The 17,612-nt window shown below is 40.7% G+C and overlaps 2 protein-coding genes across 4 annotated transcripts in view; one reads left to right on the top strand and one right to left on the bottom strand.

Annotated features, from left to right (window-relative positions):
• The first annotated feature begins 9,053 nt into the window (after positions 1-9,053).
• arsa (arylsulfatase A) lies at positions 9,054-13,428 on the top strand. Of its 2 annotated transcripts, XM_039808549.1 has the most exons (8): positions 9,054-9,380; positions 10,285-10,525; positions 10,667-10,885; positions 11,113-11,282; positions 11,526-11,650; positions 12,056-12,183; positions 12,275-12,377; positions 12,484-13,428. In XM_039808549.1, the coding sequence occupies exons 1-8, from the start codon at positions 9,130-9,132 to the stop codon at positions 12,777-12,779; spliced, it is 1,533 nt and encodes a 510-aa protein (XP_039664483.1). In that variant the 5' UTR covers positions 9,054-9,129; the 3' UTR covers positions 12,780-13,428. The 2 variants fall into 2 exon arrangements, with proteins under 2 accessions (XP_039664483.1, XP_039664484.1); XM_039808550.1 differs by lacking the exon at positions 10,667-10,885.
• Positions 13,190-17,612, bottom strand: part of mapk8ip2 (mitogen-activated protein kinase 8 interacting protein 2) — a 33,219-nt gene continuing 28,796 nt past the window's right edge. The window contains exon 14 of one of the 2 annotated variants that reach the window (XM_039808547.1): positions 13,190-15,765. In XM_039808547.1, coding sequence (XP_039664481.1) covers positions 15,693-15,765 — 73 coding nt within the window. In that variant the 3' untranslated portion in view covers positions 13,190-15,692. The remainder of the gene's footprint in view (positions 15,766-17,612) is intronic. The other variant, XM_039808548.1, reaches the window with a different exon arrangement.

Genomic DNA, 17,612 nt, shown 5'->3' with positions numbered 1-17,612 from the left:
ACGGAGGAGGGGGGGAAGGGACTGAATACCTCCTCCAGTCATTAGCTATCAATGTGGTTTTGTGTAAATGTGTGTGCATGTTTCATCATGAGGCAGGTTCAAAGGTTCTCTTGGGGAGTTAAAGGGGATGATATGGCTGAGGGGGTCTGATGGAGATGAAAGTGGGAATAGGAAATGGGGTAGATAGAGTGAAACGGATCACTTTTTACCTATGAGTAAACTCTCCCTCTCTGCAGAGGTAATCCACACCCCCATTAATAATTGAGGAATGCTCTGTGTGTGTGTGTGCGTGTGTGTGTGTGTGTGTGTGTGTGCGTGTGTATGCCTGAGAGAATTCCAGCCATTGTGTATCTGTACCGTGCAGTAAATATCTGCACCCTGTATTTTTTTCTGCATTGAAAGTCAGCAAAATTCTGCTTCTCTGGTTGGAAATTAACCAGATCTGAAATAGGGGGGATAAGGATTTACTTCTTACAATTACCACTCTCAAGCTTTGGCGTTATATCTTTATTGGCACAGTTTCTCTCTCTCACACACACACACACACACACACACACACACACACACACACACACACACACACACACACACACACACACAATCCTTATATTCTTCTCAATCTCCCACCTGAGAAGGCCAGTGCCCGTCACTCATGTCAATGAGATTTCTGGATATTTAACAGTCTGCAAGTCAATCCTCTTCAGCCTCACATTGATCTCATCTCAAATGGAGCCAAAAAAGACAATTTAAATATTCATGGTGAAACTGAACATTGCTGACTAAATGTAATGAGGGTCACCTTCAAAAAAGGCTGCAGCTGGTTTCAGCTGATCAAAAGCAAGGCAAAAGCAAAACAGTTAACAGGAAGTCAATAGAAAGCCAGCTTAAAATTGAATGTTTTTACATTCCTGCAGCTTTATTATTTGCTCCCTCACCAGTGAAATATTCAAGTAATGTGGCACTGATTTAAGCACTAATGTAATGACCAGTTATCCTTTATTATAAATAATACATAATAAAATTTTAGAAATAAAAAATTTCTTTCTTTATTTCCCCTCTTTTGCGCCTCTTACCTCACCACTCTCAATGGACCCTTTTTGAATATGTTTTTCTTGTACGTGTGTTTTTATGTTGCCACAACTTTATTCCCATGTGCAACTGTTTTCCGTTCATTAACAATGTTATTTTGACAGGTTTGTTTTGTTGACAGCAAGAACGTGATGTACGTATCCATCTGTTTTACCAGGGACCACACAGCAAAGTTAATACTGCATTTTCATCAAGGAAAACATGGCACTATTTAGTGTACCTAACAGAAATTAAGATGTGTGTGTATATCTGTGTGTGGTGTGTGTGTGTGTGTGTGTGTGTGTGTGTGTGTGTGTGTGTGTGTGTGTATTAGGCTACAGTAGAGTCTGGTGATGACAGCTATTGATCATTCTTGTTTGAAATAGATGAACATCAGCATATCTAAACAGACAGGGTTTTGTACATAAATGAAAGACAATTTATTTCAAGCAGAGAAAAGTACTAAAAGGGCATCTTCAGACTCGCTGTGGAAAAGGGTTATGAGTTGTTCAGTGAACATTTATGGCAATGTAGCGACAAAGTTAGATTTTGCCAGGATTATGAGCGTGGCAGAAAGACTCTTGCTTAGCTTCTTAGTGAAGTGCTGATGAAGAGATATAAGTCTGTTGAGTGTCTAAAATCAATTTCAATTGGACAAAGTTTACAGAAGGAAAACAAACTTAATTTGTGGTGCCACTACACTGAGAATTCCTTGAACTCATCTGCAACGAGGAAAAAGATGAGTTCCGCTTGTGAATGTGATGGCAGGTAAAGTCAAAACGTAAACTATGACATTTGAGAGTTTGGGAGTCTTACTCTCTGCTCTGATTCACTTCACAAAATGTGAAATAGCCGGCGCTTTAAAGATCAGATGAGACAAATGAGAAACAGCTTCAGCGCTGAGAGACGGACAGCGTAGAAAGACAGGGAATAGCTTTTATCGAGCGTGACACAGAGAAATGGGATCTGGGTTTGTGGGCATTGGAGTGGTAATTGATTCAAGGATCTAGCTCTGCTCTGAGGCTAACCCCAGGAACATTGTTGTACGGGACCTGATATGCAGTGTGATAGCTTAAATACCCATTTGACGGAGAGCGATTTTGAGCTCTCTGAAAAGTCACTCCTCAAACTGATGTGGCTAATAGCTTGCCATGCTAATTCAGACTCAAAACTGTAATTAGACACTTTGTATTGCTATACTTGTTAATTTATGTACAGCCCTTCCCTGCTTCCTCAACAAATGAATTCTGGGTGATTAAAGCAATCTGGCACGGGAATGAGTAACAAGGATGATGAGCGGACTCCGTTGAAGTCAGACACTGAGCCTCATTACGAAGTTAAGAAATACTTATAAAGAAAAAGGTACCACTTTATTTTAACCGGCCTCATTAGCATTTATAAGCAGTGTATAAGCAATTAATATATATTTATAAAGTGTTACAGATATGGGTTTATGCATTTGTCAACAACGGAAACTCCTGTGAAGCTTAACTGGTGTCTAAACAGATAATGAAATGATTGCTTGATTCTCTGCTAAAGAAGGCCATGAAATGCAGCTGACAGCACAGCTGAAAACTAGTTAAGTAGACCTTTAAAGTAAAAGAAAGTTGTCACTATTTTCAAGGTCAACCATGGACCTTTAAACTCAACATGCCTACATTAGTTTTGACAACATTAAAAGTTTTAAATTAAAGCGTTACCAATGAAACCTTAATAAAGGAAATTATAATAAAAAATGATCATAAGAAATACAGTGTCTCTGCCTCCTGCGAATCACACAAAATTAATGATGTTTAAAGTTTCTTACCTTTCCATTTTTTTGGCATATTATCTCCTCTTACCTTTATCAGATCCGCCCTGAACTGAAGACCAGCTGCAGAGGAAGCCACTTCTAAACATCTGATCAAGATAAGAAAATAATCATGTCAGCTCATACGTTTTGCATTTGTGGCTCCAAAGTCATTAGAACTGATCTGGTCACATACTGCAACTGAGCCAAGCACTGAAGCTGCTAATGAAGGGCCTAACAATGTTGTGTACATCTTCTACTGTGAAATATAATCTGTTTGCATTTTATCAGTGTTTGGCATCAGTTTGTCCTGCGTGACAAATGATACATCTTAGAAGTGAAAACATTTAAATAAGGTTGGGGAGGGGGGGGCGGCGAGCGTCTCCGTTGCTAATTTTTGTAGCATGACAACTACACTGTTAGTCAGAATTTACTAAATCCACAGTGCTTGTTACTCTTTTTAATCAATCACAAGAAGCTAAAGGAGTACAGTGCAGCTTAGTGGGTTGACAGTGTCTGTTCCAATTACAAATAATGACAATGCAAAATTCTAATTGGAAAATGAAAGAAATTACCATTTACTTTCAACAGTAGCATTCGCAGCAGCATTCGCATGAATATGGAAATACAGACGTGAGGAACTGGTATTTGTGATTATACACTCGTGGCAGATGATAATAAATTCAGACAGACTTGTTTACAATCAAAGCCGTCCCCGAGGACAAGCTGAGCTAAAGCACATCTCAAGGTGAGCTGAACAGTAGATGAAGGAGCTGGGATGATAAATCTCAACATCCGTACACATTTTTTGGCATTTATCGCATGTAACGCTCATCTGAATGTTTTCAGCTTAGCTCTGAGCATACATCGGTTAGCTCATAGCCCAACTAATGCAGCAGAAACTCCATTTTGAATATATGTCATCTTACTCTGTGCAGGCCCCGTTCCTCTCGAGTCATCTCTGTGTATCAGGCCTGTCTGTCTGCATGATGAGTGCAGAGGTGAGGCAGGAGTCAGCCTGAGAAAGAATACATCACTTATGGAGCTTTGTGTGGCAGCAGATGACAGCCGGAGGGTAGTTAGAGCATGAGGGCCACTCAGACCGCTTTTCTTTATAATATTACCAGGCAGTTGTGTAGGAAATGGTTGCAAGGGCAGGTTGTTCTATACCACCAGTAGTCTATCATAAGCAAGCAGGGACCACACAGGGACACATCATAGGGGGTGGTGTGGATGATGCTGTATATAAGTATCAATGTGTGTGATAGTGCAGCAAAGACAAAACCAGAGTAACTCTCATTTTAACGGCAACGTCTCTTCAGTATTTTGTGCACAGGTGACGTGCAGTTGAAGAGGACATTTGCTCTATGTTTAGTGAATTGCAATGAGAGTGTCAGTGTGTGCATATTACCCGAGCAGGTCCTCAAACATTTATGAGTTCTTCAGCTTGTGTTGCTCCACAGAGGCCTGTTAGATTTCATTGCATAATTCTGTGCTCTGTTCCAGCCTCTATTGTGCCAATGCAACTCTGTTTATTTGCCAGGATGTTTTCTATCACTGCTCCCTCAGCTCACAAGCCAAAATAACAATGTATTTTCATCATCGAAAGAACTGGTTGATCCCTGTTCATGCAGCAGATTGTTGCAAAATGTGCTCACACAACAACCTTGCGCAAATACCTCAGGCTGTCTTCAAAGTATCTTGAATGTAATCTTGCTATTAAACTTGCTGGTAAACTGTGTTTACAGGCGTTTCTAATATCATATACTGACAATATGTATAACAACTGTTATTCATCATGATGAAGTGCAGTTTGCCTGTGAAGTCTATAATGAAAACCGCAGGATATGAAGCACTTTGGGTGTTATTTACAATTTGCCCTTATTAATCACTATATCTTCTCTCAGGAGCGACTTCAAAGATGCTGTGGCATATGCTGCTCAAAATGCATTTGCATGACGACAAGATAATAGCAGGCACGCTCATTTAGAAATGTTCTGCTATCGGGGCAGAGCTGAATCAAAGTATTAAGAGCTGTCCATGGTTCTGAATTATCCACTGATTTATCCTCCTGCCTCCTTTTCTCAGTCCTCTTCCTCTCTTTTATATCTATCTATCTATCTATCTATCTATCTATCTATCTATCTATCTATCTATCTATCTATCTATCTATCTATCTATCTATCGTACATGTATGGGCTGCAGATGCATTTCAACCCTTAATTGCCACATTACTACTCAATGTATTGTGTAGCATAACCCAGGAGATCAGATTGTCTGTGGAAATAATGGTAACAATCTGACTAAAATGAGGTTCTTTTTTCCTTTATAGTCACTGTTAAAACTGGTACATCCATGGAAATGAGCAGAACTGTGATCCAATGGCACCCACTAGTGCTCACACAGTTTACCTGCACTTTATGCATAGAGCTGATTTACACAGACTATAATGGTCTACAAACACTTCCGCGTTATCCTTCACAGTTTAACTCACAGGTGCAGGCTTTTCAAATTGTGTGAAATGACAAACAGCAAGAAGAAGACGACAATGAGAAAAGAGACCTAGTGGTGCTTGTTTACTGTTGGATCAACATACCAGTTATTACCTGATGTGCCTCTTGTGAAGCCAAATAAACGAGCAGGATGTGCACAAAACTGTGAGTGTGACATCTTATTTTTAAGAAGAAGAGAAGGAGGTGAGGACGGGGAGATAAGAGGTGGGAAGAGAGACTCTCCCAGCAGGTGTGAGGCTGGTTTGACTCTCTCCTTGTTTCTGTACTGAGGGATGAGTGTGGATGGTAGGATTCCACTTCTCCATCAGCTCTTTTGAGCTGTCTTGTACCACAACTCCATCTGCCTGAAGCAATCGCATTATATGCACATGCACACACTAAGTGCACACACATGAACACACAAAGACACAAACGCACACCCTTCCCATAGGCTGTGAAAGCAGATGTGCAAAGCAAAAATCGGAACACTCTCTCTCTCTCTCTCTCTCTATTGAGGGAAAATAAATCAGATGAGTTTTGTCTGCCAGGACAACCCATCTTATATATAAAGATGCGCACATTCAATCCGAAATAAATTCAGCAACACCTCCTAAGCAACAGTCCACAGAGAACATGGCAAATGAAGTTTAGCAGACGTATGGACACAGAGACACACTAATTCATACACGCCATCCCCATCCACACCCACACACACACACACACACACACACACACAAACACACACACACAGGCAGAGGTGAGGACCTTTATGTAGCCTCAGCTGCTTCAAGCTACTTGTTCTGCGCTGTGTTTGTCACTGACAACAGTTTTCATTTACTCACAGTAAAAGGTCAGAACAGTCTTCTTTTCGTAAATCACAGCACAGGCAGGGCATTTATCCACAGTGGCTCTCCTCATTCCTTTCCATGAGACATACTTGTCCATTAGATGGGCTGTCTGGCAAACACCCTCACAAGTCATTAGTGGTGGCAAAACCTAAACGGTCATTATTAGGGGTGTAAGAAAAAATCGATACACTTGAGTATCGCGATATTTTTGCAATACTGTACTGATTTTCAAAAAGGAAATATCAAATTTCAATAAAAATATAATTTTTTTTTTTTTAAACTTTCAGAAATGTTCATGTAAGACAGTGGTTCACGTTTATGTTGTGTTTAAACCCCCTACCGCTAGATGACTATGCTGAAACGCACCACTAGTGTCCTTGCCTAACAGTGCCTAGCAGTGCCTGACTTTTTGATAGAAGCTAACAATGTAGCTATGACTGAACTTTGGCCTACTTTAAGATTTAAACATTAGCTCACTAAGAACCTGTGAACCACTATCCCAAACTGGCAGTTTGATTTTCTGTGTACTGAATTGTTTACCTAAAGTAAACTTCTTTGACTTCTATGAACTTCTATGTCTTTTAAATTATACTAATGTTGTAAAAATCCCAATATATTGCCTTACGCACAGTATCGAAATATATTGCAATATATTGAATCGTGACCCATGTATTGTGATACGTATCGTATCGCCAGATTCTTGCCAATACACAGCCCTAGTCATCATAAATTATTTGCTCCTAATGATGCTGCTTCTAGGTACCAAGCTAGTGGACTAATGATGGATTCATATGTTAACCTGAACTGAGCATGAATCCTTCAGATCAAATGTGGTCTTAAAGCTATAGTGCGTAGTTTCCGTCTCCCCCATGAGGAATTCTAAGTAATGACAACAACACTGTCGTTGCATCCACATGACGCAAGCCTTCCGTGATCGCGCACCACCCCCACCCCTCCTCCACGCAGTTTCTTGTAACCAAGGTCACGGAGGATTAAAAAAACATGATGGCCTCTTCTGAAGAGGTAATTATCTTCACTCGAGGTTCTGCGTGCGAAAGTCGCCGGACGACACCATTTTCTAAACATAGCCATTCTGAGAACTACAGAGAGAGTTTTGTGGAGCTGACAGTCTTAATTAGCTTTGTATCAACTCATTTAGCAATGGTTTGAATGTAACGGATGTCCATTATTATAAAAAAAAAGGTTACGCCCTAAAGCTTTCAATTTAAAACCCCAGCTGCCATGGAAAAGGAGGAATGTCAATGGCCCCCCTCCAGGCTTGAATCACCATGTTCCCTGCAGAGATGTTTCCAGAGGTCAGGGTTTCAGACAATTAGATAGAGAGAGCTCCTGCAGTGAGTTAGTTCTTCAAAAGCTCACAGTCATCATGTTCTGTTTAGGCTTTCCTGCATGTAACAGCTTCTTTTTTACTTATCTTTTATGTATGTATGTATAGATTATATATATATATATATATATATATATATATATATATATATATATATATATATATATATATATATATATATATACTGGATTACAAGAGTGTGTTTGTGCATGTGGTTCAGTCAGTGGCAGTCGGTCAAGTATTTCAATAAAAGATGTTACTTTAAGCAATAAGCCTGCTTCTTCCCTTTCCTCTAAGGTGACGCTATTGGCTATACGCACACAATGACTCGATACATTACACACATGACGTGACATTGTACAGAGCTAATGCAGATTCCAATCATCCATGGATGGCTGGGTGAGTTTGATATTTCCACAGCATGAAAAAAAATACAAGTAAGAGAAGCCAAACAACAGAGAATGAGAAAACAGCTGGTACAATTGCAGCAATAGTTGTGGAGCATCTGTCACTTTATATCTTTTATCTCAATTCTCTCTCTCACTCTCTCTGCTGCTGAATGTAGGTCAGTCCTGTAGAGAGATGTGAAAGTGAATAGTAAATCAAAACTATCTATCAGCCGATGCCACAGCAACCAATGCCTGAGGCTATAGGTGCTGCACCGCACACAAGCTAACTGATAGCCACACACACACACACACACACACACACACACACACACACACACACACACACACACACACACACACACACACACGCACATGCACACACAGACAATATAAATCACTATTACACGTGTCATTTAAATGACACATGTATAATAGTGATTTCTATGTACAGTATTCTCATCACTCATTCATCTCATCTCATTTCATCTCTCTCTCTCTCAAAGCTTATTTGAATGCAGGTAGTGCCCTCTTTTTCTCTTCCTGTCCACCTTACTGAAGCATGGCTCTGAGAATAAATAAATAAATAAACAGGCCCAGTAGGTCTACTGGGCTATATCTGTACAGCTGTGACGTCCATTTCTCCTCATACTGGTGGCTCCTGCAGCACTGCACCAGTGATCTATTTCCACTCTTGTTTGCTTGATTGACCATGTGTCAGGGCGAATCAGTGGCAGAAACCAAGGTTGTCACAGAGGACAAAAACTTAGCAGCAGGCCCTCTGACTAACAACTTCAGGAGAGGCAGACAAAACCTCTGATGTGCTGAGGACATTGTGGACAGTCTCTGTCCTGCCACGGTATTCACAGATCTTTACATCATATTGACACAAATGTAGGCCTGTGTGTTAGAAGCTTTTGTTATCAAAGCTGAGCAGCTGTAACCAGTAAAATGGTTAACATTGTTAATACCTACGTTATGGACAAGGGTCAGAGTCCAAATAGGCATAAATAAAGCACACTTTTTTCCAATTTTAAATAACAAATTAGTTTACCTGCATCATGCAGTCAATAATAAGAGACTACATTTCCTAGCCGTGCGTGACGTCAACTGTACGCGACACTTTCCGCAAGTGAACACGTGACGTTTTGTTTTGGTTCCTCTCTCCTTTCTACGGACCTGACGGCTATCTTACTCTATGCTATCTTCACATGCAGGACGACGCAGAATGGACAACATCGGCTTCTTCTTTTTAAACACTTTTCTTTTTTGCACCTGCTTGGCTTCCCCGCCGAATTTCGTCCTCCTCTTCGCAGATGATTTAGGTTTCGGGGACTTAGGTTGTTATGGACACCCCAGCTCACTCACTCCCAACCTGGACCGCCTGGCAGCGGGAGGACTCCGGTTTACAGATTTCTACTGCACCAGCCCCGTCTGCTCCCCGTCCAGGTATAGTAACGTTACACTATGTGTAATTCATGCAGGACCCACGGTGAATGATTTAGTTTAATGTGTGTGTGTGTGTGTGTGTGTGTGTGTGTGTGTGTGTGTGTGTGTGTGTGTGTGTGTGTGTGAGAGTGTGTGTGTGTGTGAGAGAGAGAGAGAGAGAGAGAGAGAGAGAGAGAGAGAGAGAGAGAGAGAGATAAATAAATAAATAAATAAATAAAGCAACATGAAATTGAGAGAGAGAGAGAGAGAATCAGAGCTTATACTTAACTAGTGGACTAACAAACCATGTTTTAATCTATGCACACACACGTTTTTGTAATTGTAGGGTCCCGTTATGGCCCGTGATTGTATGCCACCCTCTCTCACTTTATATGTAAATGTTAAAAACAAGTGGTTAAAAGCCATAACCATTTGTGTAATAGCAGACTGTGGAGTGCTGGGATTACTTTATGTTTTGCATCTTTTTTCTTTTTTTTACACATAGGCCTACTTTTATTATGCATCTCATTATCATTAACACTTCAGTAGTTGTTTGAAGGATGAAAATATGTTACCAAAAGTGTGATCGTTGTGAAGAATATTATCCAATAGGAGATGAAGATAAAGTGTTTAATATAAACTCACTGCTGATCAGCATTATTCAACTGTATGCAGTACAACGAAGGAGTAACTGAAAACAGATCGTGTTGTTTAGGGAGGAATTAAGTAACATAACTATTAGGCAGTGGTTAGAGCACATAAGACATAACAACTGGTTCACAGTGAATAATATCTCCATGTTGACAGATATTTGTAAATGAGTAATTTGTGAATTAATACATGGCATGCATGGATTCTTTTAGCCATGTCTTACAAACTTTCCAGTTTTTCCTAAAAGCCTTGCTTTGATTTGGTGGCTTTCCAGGGCCTCATTGTTGACGGGGCGCTATCAGACCCGCTCAGGTATCTACCCGGGAGTGTTGTACCCAGGCTCTAGAGGTGGTCTTCCTCTGAACGAGACCACAATTGCGGAAGTGTTGAAACCTATGGGCTATGCTACTGCTGCCATAGGGAAGTGGCACTTAGGAGTAGGGGCCAATGGGATGTTTCTTCCAACCAGGCAGGGGTTTGACCAGTACCTGGGGATCCCCTACTCCCACGACATGGTCAGTGCAATTGAATTTAGCTCCAAACCTAAATGATTAAAAGTTTTGAAAAGTAATCTGTTATGGTATTTGTTAAAAAGTAATTTCCTTTCTGCAATGTCTACTTTATTATGTGTTCCTTCGTCTCCCTGTTCTTCCCAGGGCCCTTGTTGGAACCTGACTTGTTTCCCTCCAGATGTTAAGTGTTTTGGATTGTGTGACGTTGGCACTGTTACTGTCCCACTAATGCTCAATGAGGTCATCAAGCAGCAGCCAGTCAACTTCCTCGATCTGGAAAGGGCTTACACTGATTTTGCAACCAATTTCATTACCACATCAGCCAAGAAAAAACAACCTTTCTTTCTCTACTACCCTTCCCATGTAAGCAACAGAAACAGTCTGTGATCACACTTACAATCATTGCAGAATCAGAGCTCTCTCCTGGTCAGCTAAACTCTTGAATGCGTAGTACAAGTCCATGTCCACACCCACGCCCACGTTAGTTTTTCAAAGCAAGAAAGTCTACAATGTTTTTAACCCCATGTAGATAGATTATGCTAACTCAGTGCAGTGAGACAGTAAACACCTTTTTCTACTTCCTCCTACAGCACACCCACTACCCCCAGTATGCAGGTCAAGGGGCAGCCGGGCGCACTTTAAGGGGCCCATTTGGAGATGCTCTGTTTGAGTTTGACAACACAATAGGGAACCTACTAACAACCCTTGAGAAGACAGGAGTGACCAACAACACACTGGTCTTCTTCACTTCTGACAATGGGTTGGTTTTTGCCCCTTGTTTGTTTTTATATGAATATGTTGCCTGTGTTGTACTTATAGTTACTTTCATACTTTCTTATGCAGGCATTTTAATCACCCTCCACAATAGCTGTGGTACAGCAGTGTGTTTATCTCTGTTCAAAGGGTGCATGTTATTATCTTTTATTTTTGATTTATTGTCTTTATGATATTGCATTTATTGTCTTTTATCTAATTGGTGTGTTATTCCTGTCTCTGTTTGTAGGCCTGAACTGATGCGTTTGTCTCGTGGAGGTAACGCTGGCCCTCTGAAATGTGGAAAAGGCACCACGTATGAGGGGGGCATGAGAGAGCCAGCCATCGCCTTTTGGCCAGGGACCATCAGGCCAGGTGTGGATTCCTTAGTCATCTGCACCAAAAGTTTAGACTGAGTGATGCTTCCAAAGACAATTTTTTTCTGTTGCACCAAACCAGCACTTTGGTCAACCTTTGTGCTTTATAAATACATTTTGATTGGATTTTGATTTGGAAACCAGAGTTTTCTACACAGACCACTTGGTATATATTTCCATTTCAAAGACCATACTGGTGGTTTTGCTTATTTCAATAAAGGCTTTACTGGTGACCATTTTCAGAAGCATACCACGTGTCTTCACAGTGATTTCATACAGTCCAGGCATCAACTGGTCTATGATTCCAATATGAAAATAAATAGCATAATAAAATGATGAAAACCATTTACACATGTCCTTTTTACGATGGCTGCTTGTTCTTTTTCTGTATGCATCTCTTTAGGTGTGACTCATGAGATGGCCAGCACTCTAGATATCCTCCCCACCATCGCAAGTCTGGCAGGAGCCAAACTACCCCAGGTGATGCTGGATGGGGTCGATATGACAGAAATCCTTGTCAACCAAGGAAAGGTAGTGGCGTAATAACTTACACTGTAGAGATTGAAATATGTGAAAACCAATCTAATGTATTCATTTTTATTTTTTTTAACTTTTTTTGCAGAGTAAAAGGGAGACAATGGTGTTCTATCCCACAGATCCCGATGAGAAGTATGGCCTGTTTGCTCTCAGGCTAGGGAAGTACAAGGCCCACTTCTATACGCGAGGTACAGCAGACTTCATATACATCGTTAGTTGAAACGTCAAGAAACATGATCACTCAGTCAGAACTTATGTGTTTTTAACTCCTGCTCGTCCATGTTTGTGCATCAGGTGCTACCCACAGCGGTACTACCCCGGACCAAGACTGCCCAGTATTTGCAGTCCTCAAGGCCCACGACCCCCCTCTTATTTTCGACCTGGAGGCTGACCCCTCGGAGCACTACCCTCTCCCCCTGACGGGAAAACCCGACCTCCAAGCCCTGCTGGAGAGGATCAAGAAAGCCAAGGAGCAGTTTGAAGCCTCCATGGTATTTGGAGAGAGCCAGATATCAAAAGGAACAGACCCCGACCTGGAGCCTTGCTGCAATCCTCAGTGTATCCCCAAGCCCAGCTGCTGCAAGTGTTGATGGGACAAACTCCCACAATCGCTGAGAGACAATGTGGGAAAGCCTGGAGCTTACTGCACTGATTTTTGCCTCAAGATTGCTTTGCACAAGATGTGATGCTGATTTTGTAATTCCCTGATAATGCATGGCCACTTGCTTGTGTTACTGAAAAGTAACATTGTAAACACTCCTCAATGAGGAGATGATTTTCTTAATTTTGATATTGACTACTTTTAGAACTAATGTATCACAATGTACTGTATTTTTCCTGACTATTTGAACACGTTTTATTCATTGATTTATGATTTCATTTTCCACTCAACATTCTTTATAATCATAAGATTTGGACTTTATGTGAAAACGCTTTGCAACATATTTCAATCAAACAAACAATCAAGAGTAGAGCTCAACAATAAAGACAACAATAAAGGTTTCGGACATCAAGCATATATTTTATTCATAAGACCAAACCCATGACAAGTCAGATTGATTTTTTTGTCAATTTTTTTTTCCTTTGTTTTTCCCTGGAATTTTAATTCATTTTACAAGTCCTTTGTTTTTAAAGATACAAGATAGGATATGTTTGTTCTGTCACATACTGTTTTGCTCTAGGTATACAGTGAAGAATCTTGTTGATGTAATAAAGTCAAAAGTTTGGTTTAACTGTTAATGTATGTCTTAGCGGATATATAGGACTAGATCATCCTCAGAGGTTGTTTTTGTATAGCTGTGTGAAAAGAAGGGTTTTAGGCTGTGACAAGATAGAAAAACATAATCCGAAGCAAATAGATACAGATCAGAGAGAGATGGGTCACACTGTTGGAGCTCAAAGGCGATAACTATAATCGGCAAGACGCAATAATAGTTTTCCAGTGGCAGCGGACTCAGTCACTATTCAGCTCTAACAGCAGATTGGTCAGTAGTCTGGTGGGTGTATGTGTCACACACTAATGATGTCACATTTCACAAATGTGCTCTAAAGGTGCTGCTGAAGCCTGTCTGTCCAGAGTTATGGAGTTGGCAGGAACTCAAATGCCACCTGTGTGACAGATACTGAGTTAACATCTTGTGAAGAAACACAAGACACTGAAATTAAATTATTGCAGATCACAGAAATGTATGTGTTTATCTTTTTTTTCAGGGGTTTTTGTCTGGTTGTGATCTTTTTTTTTTTCTTTTTAATTAATGTACATATTCATTTGATAACATACTCAACATAAAGGACACAGCACTATCTTAGATTCGCTATTGTATATACATGATCTAACTGACAGCGATACGTATGTAGATAACGCTCTGCCTCCCTCCTACCATCAACAGTGAACGGAGGTGTTTGTTCTTGTGAACTGTGACTGAAAGCAGCGGAACAAGATGCCAAACGGTGTCTGAAAGAACAATGGGGATGGTCAGGGGTGTAAAACCTGAAACTTCAGATGACTGTACTGAGTGCATCATTTATCAAATCTACCCTCTCCCCTATATAAGGTGCTAGACTGTAACTATGGTATGCTACAACAACCCCAGAGTACGTTGTTGTGTAATGTAGGAATGATGTTTCAACCTTTCAACCAGATTAAGAGCAATAAATAAATATAGGAACACATGGCCATCCCTTTTATCCATCATACTTAAAAAACAAGATCAAAGTCTAACCATTTACATAACTATAAAACCTCCCTTTTAATGCTTTATTAAAGGTTTGATTACATTGTGATACCAGGACCAAGTTTTAGCAGGACGCTTCCACTGTACAGTAGGCACACTGCAATACAGCATTACCGACACGCGGCTACCAGTCAGTCTAGTCATTCCTTTTCCCTCATTAAAACTGCCAAGTCAAAAGAAAACGGAGACTAGGATGTCCCTGACAACCAGATTTATACAGTCGGAGGTATGAGAATATGGCTTTTCAGAGGGCTTTTGCTTTCTTTGACCTGGAAGTCACATCAATCATTGCAAAGCATACAGTGATCAGTGATTTGCAATTTTAACAGTTGAATGATTTCATGTGAAAGCTCCCCACGGCGAAGGTCAGCAAGCAGTGCAACTTTGAGGACTGGGCGAAGAGTAAAATGGTTCTGTCGTATCATCCAAATGTGCTGACACTTACTGCACCTAATCCAAGCTGAATGAAATATCTGTGGGGCTATTAACATTCAAAGTTCATCACAAGTCATTACTCTAAAATCTCTTACACCTGCAGTTACTTCTGTCAGAGTGAGTCATTAATACCCACAATAAAACAACATCCCCTCCATCAGTCACAGCTGTGAGTGTTTCTTAATTAGTCTGGATGAGGCGCCTGCATGTCTACGTTCTATACATATATTTACAACACACACTACGTCTTGTACGCGACACAGGGGTAAGCTCGGACCAAGGACAGTTCACTGCACTCTCTCTACTTTGCTCCAATGTCACTATCAGTAGAAATCAAATTAGCAGTTATAATATTTTGAACAAATACATATTTACAGTTAATTAAACGCCGACCTCTTGGTTCTACACCATTTCTGTACTGATTGTAGCTGCTTGCCATTCACTTGGATATGTGTATTTCTTGGTGTGTCTGTGTGCAGTAACCCTACTAGCCATGCATTGAAAAGTGAAACAGCAGTAGTAGGTATATTGTTTTCATTTCAAAAGAGGAACCCTTAAATAAACAGGTGCTCAGCGTCTTAGTTTTGTATCATAGAAAAAGTTAAAAGAAACAGGCAATCAATCCATCGAGATGATGGAAATAAACAGAGAGAGGGATGAATGAAATCATTCAAATGCCTAGCATACTGTAGAAATGAAGATCCCAGTTTTAGAGGGACACAAAGGAGTATTTTACAATGGAGAGAAGACCCCACTGACAGCGCCCTCTGGTGGCAAACCTAATGAACATACACAAGCTGTGGAGAAAGAAGGTGGTCGTCATGGCAACACTTCTTACTCCAGGTAGATGTCCTCAGTGGGGCAGGCGTACTCCAGATGTTCCTGGTAGTACTCCTGGAAGGCTCGTCTGTGGAAAATACAGACAGAAGAGAGCATGACTAAAGATAAACCTGCCAGCTATTAAAGGCAGCCTTCCATAGTAATCCTTCTTGTATTGTATTGTAACAGATTTTATTTTATAGTGATACTCTGACTATTTACTAAGAAATGTCTGTTGGTACAAACCTGAAAAATGCTTAATTAAAATAATTCCAGTGCAAATACAGAATCACTCTTGTTGAATCAAAGGAGGGTAATTGTTTTTGTCCTTGTTGTTGGGTCTGTTCCACAGACAGAGCCGGATGAGAAGCTGATAGATGAAACAGTTTTGCCCACCCCATGCTCTGCTGCCTGCTGTCGCTCCATCCAGACACAGTGAACTATCTGTATCTTTAATTATTCAAACCCCGTATGTCTGAATCCGACATGACTAAGCTTCCACACATGCACACACATTAAATACTGCAGTGCACAATAAACCTGGATAACTGCTCACTTATCCGGCTACAGATGAGAGTGATTGGAAATAAAGATACACTTTAATCCAGGAATATGAGATCAGACTACAAAGGCAAATCATCAAAGAGCACTTCAAATATGATGTACGTAAGGGATAATGTAGAGCGAGGCGGTTGTTATAGCGAATACAACCCCGACAGGGTGATCAGGACCCCGACGCGAAGCGGAGGGGTCTTGAATCAGCCTGAAGGGGTTGTATTCGCTATAACAACCGCCTCGCTCTACATTATCCCGCTTATTACATGGATACTTACCAAATAAATCAATAATTTAACTAATAACTTTCCGTCTCGACGGTTGGAATCCTGCGTCCATAGCAACGTAAACTCTGTAGCTTTTTAATGCAACCCTTCGTCTATTAGCTACTGTTAGGATGTAAAAAGTTAAACCATTGGTGATGTCTGATAAAAATGTACTTTTAGTTGAATGAACACTGTAGCTGGAGGAAGCACTGAATCAACCGATTGCATCACACCACACCTAATCAGCATTTGACTACCCCACCCCAAACCCAAGCTTCTAAAGAATTAATCAGGTCATATCAGTCATTTAGTATACAGGAGAAAACTCCTTGTCTCCACACATGGAGATCTATTATATCTGTTTTTGGGGAGCCACCCCCTGTTGGGTCAGACTTTCTTTAGAACAAAGAAAATGTGTATCTCTGTAAACTTGAATATAATCAGCACTACCATGATAAACGACCTTTGTCTATGACCTGGAGTTAATCTAATCAGAGGTGTGTCCTTAATCTGAGAGACTTTTCAGTCAAGTAAACACCCACAATCCTAAAGGAATATAATTCGGATCCTGAGAGAGATTCGGGGCTTCAATCTGTGACCCCGCAAGGGGAAGCATTTTGAAGACCGCTGTTTACAGTGTATTGTTTTGTCATGTCGCATGGCTGCTAACTGTGACCCGACAGGGGAAGCATGTTTTGCAGTCTGCTGCTGGCAGTGTTTTATGTTTCATATTTGTTTGATTGTGTTTTGACTGTCGTTTTCATCGTGTTGTTTCATTAAACAACACGATGCTTAACTTTCAATTCGACCCCAGCCTCTCCTTCCTCCAGAAATCAAGTGACACGTCTTACAGAATCCTAACACTACTCAACACCACCTTAGGGGCTGTGGTAGTAGCCGTATATTTTATGGGGTGCTGCCGTGGTGGACAAATGACCCAGTTTCTGTTTTAATCACTGCAGGAATTGACACATTAGCTGAAGCGTTGTAGTGAGCTAGCGGGCTATCGGCTGCTCTACTTCACATTAAACTGAACATTTCTGTTGACGGTGAAGTGAGACACAGTGAATGGCTTCTTCGGGAATATTTATGTGGACGTTTATGTCCTCATTCA

This window comes from Perca fluviatilis, chromosome 8, assembly GCF_010015445.1.
Source record: "Perca fluviatilis chromosome 8, GENO_Pfluv_1.0, whole genome shotgun sequence".
In the NCBI taxonomy this organism is placed as follows: Eukaryota; Metazoa; Chordata; class Actinopteri; order Perciformes; family Percidae; genus Perca; species Perca fluviatilis.
This window is presented reverse-complemented; position numbering and strand designations above follow the sequence as displayed.